This window comes from Castanea sativa, chromosome 1 (genome assembly GCF_040712315.1).
Source record: "Castanea sativa cultivar Marrone di Chiusa Pesio chromosome 1, ASM4071231v1".
In the NCBI taxonomy this organism is placed as follows: Eukaryota; Viridiplantae; Streptophyta; class Magnoliopsida; order Fagales; family Fagaceae; genus Castanea; species Castanea sativa.
Window position 1 is genome coordinate 60,156,239 of NC_134013.1, and position 7,868 is coordinate 60,164,106.

Here is a 7,868-nt window from a genome sequence, read left to right on the forward strand (position 1 = left end):
TCTCCCTTGTGTGTGTGTTTGTTTCTAAAAAAAAAAAAAGTGCATCACAATAGTTTTGCTTGTAAAGCATGCTTATCGTGTTAATATCTATGTCACCAACATATACAAATTTCTAGGCTAAGAATTCTATCAAATTTTTTATTAAAAAAAAAATAGAGAACTATCAGATTTAATTAGATTCATCAGTTGTACTCTAACCTAGTAAGGATGGGGAATGAGGAAGTGAGAAGACAAGACTTACAACACAAGCACTTACAAAAGAGCCTAACCTTTGTAAATACTACCGAAGCTTATAAACCGAAGACTCATTAACAACCTGACCAATGTGGTACTTTAGACCACTTATCTTTCTTCTTCTTTTTTTCCAAATAATATAGACTAAAGACACAGAAAATGGGGAAGGAAGGAATAAGAGTACAACTGATTGAAATGAAGATTATTGATGTAAACATATATTTCCAAAGAAATCAAAAGAAATTGAAAGCTAAAAGAAAAGTATACCATGGATTTTTTTATAAAAGAGAAAAGACAAAGCATGTCTACTCTCCATTGCAATGTATCACTGGTTACAAAGGACCAAAACTTATGTAATTATGTATCCCTCTAGGATGCCTCCACATGTTCCCATCAGTTGTATCAAACATGACTACCATACATTTCATGAATTCCTTTAATTGAATCCTAATTCACAATCTTGCAAGCTTAGTTTAATTACTTTGTTAACTAAGAGAACATTCTTGTGCATTCTTTCTTTCCTATTCTTCATCATTTACAAAAATCAAATTCTTGAAATAAACCTTCAATGATATTTTGCACTTTCTAAAAAAATTTCATATCATTCTCATCCAATTCTATTAGTACCACGTCTACCCCATGTGAATTCGCTTCATCACCCATATCTATATTTCCAATAATCCTGTAAACACAACAACAACAACCTCATTATAATAAAAATAAAAAATAATTTTTTTTTTTTTTTTAAGTGGAAGAATCTGACAACACTTAAATATAGAAAGGAAGATTATTGTCTCCATCATAGCGCGCGGCTCACCTTCTTGTGCAAGTAATGATAAAAGTAAATAGCATATATATTTGGGTAAACAATGAATTTAATAACTTGTAGTATATATTGATGGTTATGTTTGATAGGATGGTTATATTAGTTTTTTTTTTTTTTTTTTAAAGAGAGTTTCAACTAATGGTTATATTAGTTTGTATTAAACTATTTGCACCCAAAAAAAAAAAAAACGAAAAAAGCCCCATATCTAGTGCCAATATATATAGTAGAATCATGGTTCGAGTACAGAAGCAATACAAACAAATATTGGATGCTCAGCCACCTCTGCAGTATACTTTAATGAGGCCATTTTTGAGACTGACTCCAGTCACCTCTACAGTATGTTTCAAGGTTCTTCCATAGCTGATTTCTCCGTGGAGACAATCTGTGAGAGCAATATTCTACAAGCGGAAAATTTTCGATCTCTAGGTTTCTCCCATGTTAAAAGGAAAGGTAACACTCAAGATTGTACTTAAGAAATATCTTACTTATACATTCTTTAAAAAGGATTATTATTATTTTTTTTTTTTTTTAAGTTTAAAGTGAAATCTATATGTACATAACAATTATAAATATAAATAATTGGAGCAACGAATTATACTCCTACTGGACGTCAAGCCTAGCTAGGATTTCTATACATAACAATTATTTTGATTCCTTAATAGATATAAATAATATAATAACTTCTAAATTTCATATATTTTTTTAAAAATATAAACTTTCCATATGTACATAACATTAAAATAAAACTCAAGATCGTACTTAAGAAATATCTTACTTATACAATATATTTCTTTAAGTGAATTCCATATGTACATAGCAATTATAAATATAAATAATTTGTGTAATGAACTATACTTCTACTAAACGTCAAGCCTAGGATTTCTATACATAACAATCATTTCTATGGGTGTTGAGCTAGGATATCTGCAGTACGAATTATACTTCTCTACGAGTTATGCTGGACAAATTATACTTCTCAATACCAGGTTTTATTCTATTATTGATATTTTCCTTAATCATTTTTATTTTCATTTTCTTTGTTCTAGAAATAATATTTGAAGTTTTCTTTGTCTACTACATTGTTTTTGTCAAAATGCTAATTAATTTCTTGAATAATACTTCTGTATAGATCATGTATTTTGTGCTATTGAATTTCACAAATGAAGTCACAAGTTTGGAATCATTTAGAGTTGGCTTAAAAAAAAAAAAAAAAGTTTAAAGAGTATGTTTTGTATACTGTAAATAACCTATAATGAAATTGCTATTCACGAGGAATAATTATTTGATTATTTAGCATCTTCATTACAAAAAATAGTTATTGCTTAAAAATAATTATTCCTTAAATTGGAAAAATAACTATTTCTCTCATAATTGCATGGAATTTGTGGACTAAAGAGAAACGGTCTTTTGGTCAAGACTCATGACCATGCCACGAGGTTCACCTTAATTCTAGTAAATTCTTTCAATAAGGCCTAGTAAATAGTAATTTTTTCATTTTTAGTAATATTTATTTTCCTTAACAACCTTTAGTTTAGTTTGTTTTGGGAAGTCTCCTAGAGACATTAGTTTCAATTTCTGTAATTTTCTTAATTTTGTTATTTTTGGTTAAAATTTATTACTTGGTCACCTAATTATATGATTAGCACAAATTTAGGTTTTTTGGACGTTTTGCTAGCCGCTCAAAGTTTTTTTTTTTTTCCTATTTAAATACATTGTAGCCTTTGAAGCAATTTAATTATTAGATTGATAAAAATTCAAACTTTTATCTATTACTTTTCTCTGATTTCAAAAACCTATTGTCTTGTAGATTCAAAGAACGATACGTTTGTAATATTATGATTGCGTTATAAAATATTCACAGGGGCATCACTGTGATCTTATCTCCCTCTCTCTCTTTCTCTCATGGCGACACAAAGCTCGATGAAAATATTGGAGGTCAGTACAATCTCTCCGTCCTCAGACTCCCCAAACACAGCCACTGAGATCTCTCTCCCACTCACTATCTTTGATCTCTTTTTCTTAAAAGCCGCACCTATTGAGGTTCTTTCCTTCTACTCGCATACTGACTTAGACTTTTTTTTCTTCGACTCAATCCTCTCCAAACTCAAGCACTCACTCTCTCTCACTCTCCCACACTTTCTCCCACTTGTAGGGAAACTAACATGGCCTCCTGATTCTCAAAAACCCATCATTCATTACACCCCTGGTGATTCCATTTCACTCACTATAGCTGAATCCGATGCCAACTTTGACGATCTATCTGGAGACCATGTAACTGAAGCTAGAAACTTTTGTCATCTCATACCCCACTTGGAAACATCAGACTCAAAAGCTTCAATTTTGACATTGCAAGTCACTTTCTTTTCAAACAAAGGGTTTTGCCTTGGCGTTGTTGCGAACCATGCGGTTCTTGATGGGAAAACCATGTCATTATTCTTGGACTCATGGGCTTATATAAGCAAGCTTGATAAAGACTCTACTTTATTGCCAGAACTAACACCATTCTTCGACAGAACTGCGGTCAAATACCCGGCTACACTCGACTCTATGTTCTCAGACCGTTTGTTAGCGACGAATAGCCGAAGCCTTAAGCCACACAATTTCGGGGATCCAACAGAAGACATTGTTCGAGGCACATTCGAGTTAAGCCGTACAGACATAGAAAAACTCAGGAAAAGGGTTTTTTCATGGGGGGACAAGGTTGGTGATGAAGCTAAAAGAAAGACATTGGAACCATTTCAGTTATCAACCTTTGTCCTTACATTTGCATATATAATGGTTTGTGTGGCAAAAGCCAAAGAATTAGAAAGTAACAAATTGATCTGCCTATATATCCCAGCTAATTATCGGACTCGTTTAGACCCTCCAGTTCCAACAAATTATTTCGGTAATTGTGCTGGAGCAGGTGGTATAGTTGCCCAAGCAAGAGAGTTAATGGAGGAATTTGGGTTGGCCATTGCTGCTTATAGGATCATTGATGGCATCAAAAAGATTGAGGGATTTCTTGATGAAGCAGAGAAATGGATTAAACTGGCGACAGGAGAGATGGGAGCTGAAGGAACCCAAACCCTACCGGAAATGATTACGGTTGCATGGTCAAACAAATTCAAGGATTATGAGAGGGATTTCGGGTGGGGCAGACCTCAGAAAGTGGCACTTACGAACATAAACAGAACTAGAGCAACTACTATAGCGGAAAGCAAAAATGGGAATGGAGGAGTTGAAGTTGGTGTGGTCTTAAAGAAGCATGAAATGGACCTATTTGCTTCTCTTTTTGTTACTGGTTTACAAAGCCTTTAATTAAGATCATATCATTATGTTTTTGCAAGGTGCTTTTGAGAGAGAAAAATAAGAATTTTGTTTTCATTACTGGCTAAATATTAAATAAAGACAATTTATATACTTGTCTCTAAGTGTATCGCTCAATTGTATTTTTTTTTATAAGAGAGTTTCAATTTATGGCGTTCCCTCTTGATGATAATTGTTTATCATCAGATTAAGACATTAATCAGCAAGAACGAAACCAGAACTTGAAATTAGGGGGCAGTTTTGCTATTGGTTGCGTGCGGTGGCTCTAGCTTTCGGCTTGGTTGCTTAACTGCTAATTTTTTTTTTTTTTGTGTTTTTTATATGTGCATCCAAGTTTAGACAAAATTATTTTGTTTAATTTTTTTTTAAGTGTCAAGTTGTTTGTTTGGGTAAAATTGGTTGATTGAGTTTAATTGTTTTTAGTTTTACTATTGGTAATTCTTGTTGTTGAATAATTTTTTTAGGCTTGCTTACTTTTCTTTAGATTTTAAATCTGACCTTTAAAATGAGGAAAATACTAGAATTACAAATTTTTTTTACAAATTATTAATGTGGTGAGTGGTTATTAGTAAGTAAAAATGTAATATAAGTGATGGCTCAGATGCAAACCAATAAAATTTTAATTACCTCAACAATTTGTAAAAATGTTATGGAAAAGTTTGTGGCTAGAGTGGTACTCTTAACAGAATCAATGATAATGATAGGGGGGCAAAGTGTGATTTTATAGAACAAAATTGCTTAAATTGGTGCCTATGTATATATTAAATTTTTAAAAAAATTAGGTGGGGTCATTGCCCCCCAATCCAAGTCTTCCTCTGTCCTTGCCAATGATTGAACTTCAAATCTGTTATTCAACCATTTGAGACTTTACCAGTTGAGCTAACTAGAACCTACTCAATATATTGTATTTAGATCTTATATATATATATATATATATATATATATATATATATATATAAATATATATATATATATATATATATATAAGTATTTAGACAAGCAAATAATAATGTTTATTTTTTTATATTTATTTCAATTTCTATATAATTAAAGTTAACAGAAATGCCTCAAAGAGCTAATCACAAAGAAAGTAGGTGTCCAAAATAAAGTACATATTAGCTCTGTGAGGTATTTCCATTAACTTTAATTAAATTTGATAATGTTATTAGAGCAAACATCACAAAGTCACTATACTAAAATGCTACAGTGTCATGGGGCATATAAGGAGATAATGAAATTCAAGAATGTAGTATACACACACATACACACCCCCTTCTCCAGCATCTGAATGATTATGTCTGTGAACAGTAACTTTTACTGTTCCATGAATAGTGACTTGTCCTCCTGCTATTTCGGAGTACTGTTCATCGGTCGCTGTTGGATAAATAGTAGTCTGTCGAGGAATCTGCTGGGTGCTGGTATTGTTCATGAAGTGGTTCATATCAGTGGCTGGTGCTGATTTTGAATAGTAACCGGATTGGAACCTTATCCTGAGTTGCTTGGTCAGGATACTTTAATCAGTATCAGGAGCATCTGATGGATATCCTTCGTAGGGATCCCACTGGGAATCATCGTCATAATTATGCTCGTGATACATGGCATAAACTTGTTCTATGGTCTTAACATGGTAATCTGTCTTGAAACAGGTCAAAAGTCCTTTTGTTTCTATCAGATGCTGGAGAACAATCCCACAATGGGAAACAAACAACTGGATGACAGTCCAACCATCCCCTCATCTTGTCCTCATTAATGGCTATACCCATCAAGGGTCTTGGTATGAAGGAGATTCCCACTTATCATATAATTATCCATACACTCTTGCAGACTATTGGAAAAAGCATTCCACCAATAAAATCCTTGATACTGTGCAAGATTTATGGAGAGACTACCACCATGTTGGTAACACAGGAAGAATTTCTGTTTTCACCAACAAACCTTACTCCATTGCTATTCCAGATCTCCACAGGGTTGGTTACATTAATCTCAGTCAGTTCATCACAAAAGAACCTGATTATGAGCCATTAATATACTGTGGATTATGCAACCATTATGCCATGTATCACGAGCATAATTATGACGATGATTCCCAATGGGATCCCTACGAAGGATATCCATCAGATGCTCCTGATACTGATTAAAGCATCTTAACCAAACAACTCAGGATAAGGTTCCAATCTGGTTACTATTCAAAATCAGCACCAGCCACTGATATGAACAGTACCCGCTTCATGAACAATACCAGCGCCCAGCAGATTCCTCGACAGACTACTATTCATCCAACAGCGACCAATGAACAGTACTCCGGATGCCATCTGTGGAAGTTAATCCTACTGATGGTATCTAAGAACAATTCTTTGCTGGGTTCTTGGATAAGCTCAGCTGTAGGGTTAACTATTTGATCTACTTCATCATTTGAGGGACCTTCCTTATTGCTTTGATGAATAGTTAATTCTTGCTTTAGGGTTCTAACTTCTGACTTGGTTTCCTTAATCTCTCTTTGAAGGTCATTGATCGTAACTTCCTTCTTAGACTGGGTAAACCTATTGTAGATTTGTTCTAAATCTACCTTGGGTTGCTAGATCCTTAGTTCAAGTTTGCTGGTTTCCTTTACTAAGGTCTGATGGAAAAGGGTAAGCTTTCGAGCTTTGATGATAGGGTCTTCTATTGCCTTTATGAGGTCTAAAAGAAGTTCTTCTTGCCTATTGAGAACATTGATGGTTTTGTTCCTACAACAACCATCTTTGCATGGTGTGGGTTCATCTGGGCCACTAGAGGTACTGGTTCTAGAGGAATCAGAGGATGACCTGTATATCTGCCTAAGCTCTTCGTCACTAGCACTGCCAAATGAATCACTATCTGAGTGGTCAAGTTCTAGTAACATGAAGATCTCATTTTTGCTATGTTGGTCACTAATGAGAGTATTGATAAGGGATTTGGCCTTAGCTCTACACTCGCTCTTGAAATGACCTTTCTTTCCACAGTTGTAGCATTTACCTGATGCTTGTGGAATGGGTTCCTTGGATTTTCCTTTCTTATAGAAATCATCAGTCTTGTACTTCTGTTTTCTATAATACTTGGTTTCTTTCTTCCTATAGGATTTTTCAAAGGATTCCTTTCCTTTGTGCCTAGATTTCCTATTGGAATGTTTGACTGAGGGTAAGCCATACTGTGTACAAAAATGTCCCATTTCGTACTTGGCTTTGTTCTTGTTGATTTGGCTTTGGATTTTGAGATCTCTGTACATCTTCATTCCTTCACTTCGAATGGTGCTAGAGATGTCTCCATAGGTTAGGTTATCATAATCTATGACACCTGAAGGGCTGCAAAGGGTTTCTTTGACTTTCTGGCTGAAAAGTGTTGGTAAATCATTAATGAATTTCTCCTTCCAAAACGGAGAGTTACAATCAGTCCTATGCATGACTCTGGTGGTAAAGATATCTTCATACCACTTGTAGTCTCCTAGGGTTTTACATCTAAGGTTACTTAGCTGCTTGTAAAT

The 7,868-nt window shown here is 34.0% G+C and overlaps 1 protein-coding gene across 1 annotated transcript; it reads left to right on the plus strand.

Annotated features, from left to right (window-relative positions):
• Positions 1–2,962: 2,962 nt before the first annotated feature.
• Positions 2,963–6,507, plus strand: LOC142631286 (malonyl-CoA:anthocyanidin 5-O-glucoside-6''-O-malonyltransferase-like). The gene is made up of 3 exons (XM_075805426.1): positions 2,963–4,343; positions 6,016–6,108; positions 6,194–6,507. Exons 1-3 carry the CDS (start codon positions 2,963–2,965, stop codon positions 6,505–6,507), a joined length of 1,788 nt encoding a protein of 595 aa, XP_075661541.1.
• Positions 6,508–7,868: the final 1,361 nt, after the last annotated feature.

What these genes read in the sequence shown, in the direction of transcription:
- LOC142631286 (XM_075805426.1), top strand. Translation starts at nt 2,963, where the DNA reads ATGGCGACACAAAGCTCGATGAAAATATTGGAGGTCAGTACAATCTCT. An exon ending in TGCTTCTCTTTTTGTTACTG is followed by an intron (nt 4,344 to 6,015) that starts GTTTACAAAGCC and finishes GTCTTGAAACAG; the next exon opens with GTCAAAAGTCCTTTTGTTTC. An exon ending in TCCAACCATCCCCTCATCTT is followed by an intron (nt 6,109 to 6,193) that starts GTCCTCATTAAT and finishes ACACTCTTGCAG; the next exon opens with ACTATTGGAAAAAGCATTCC.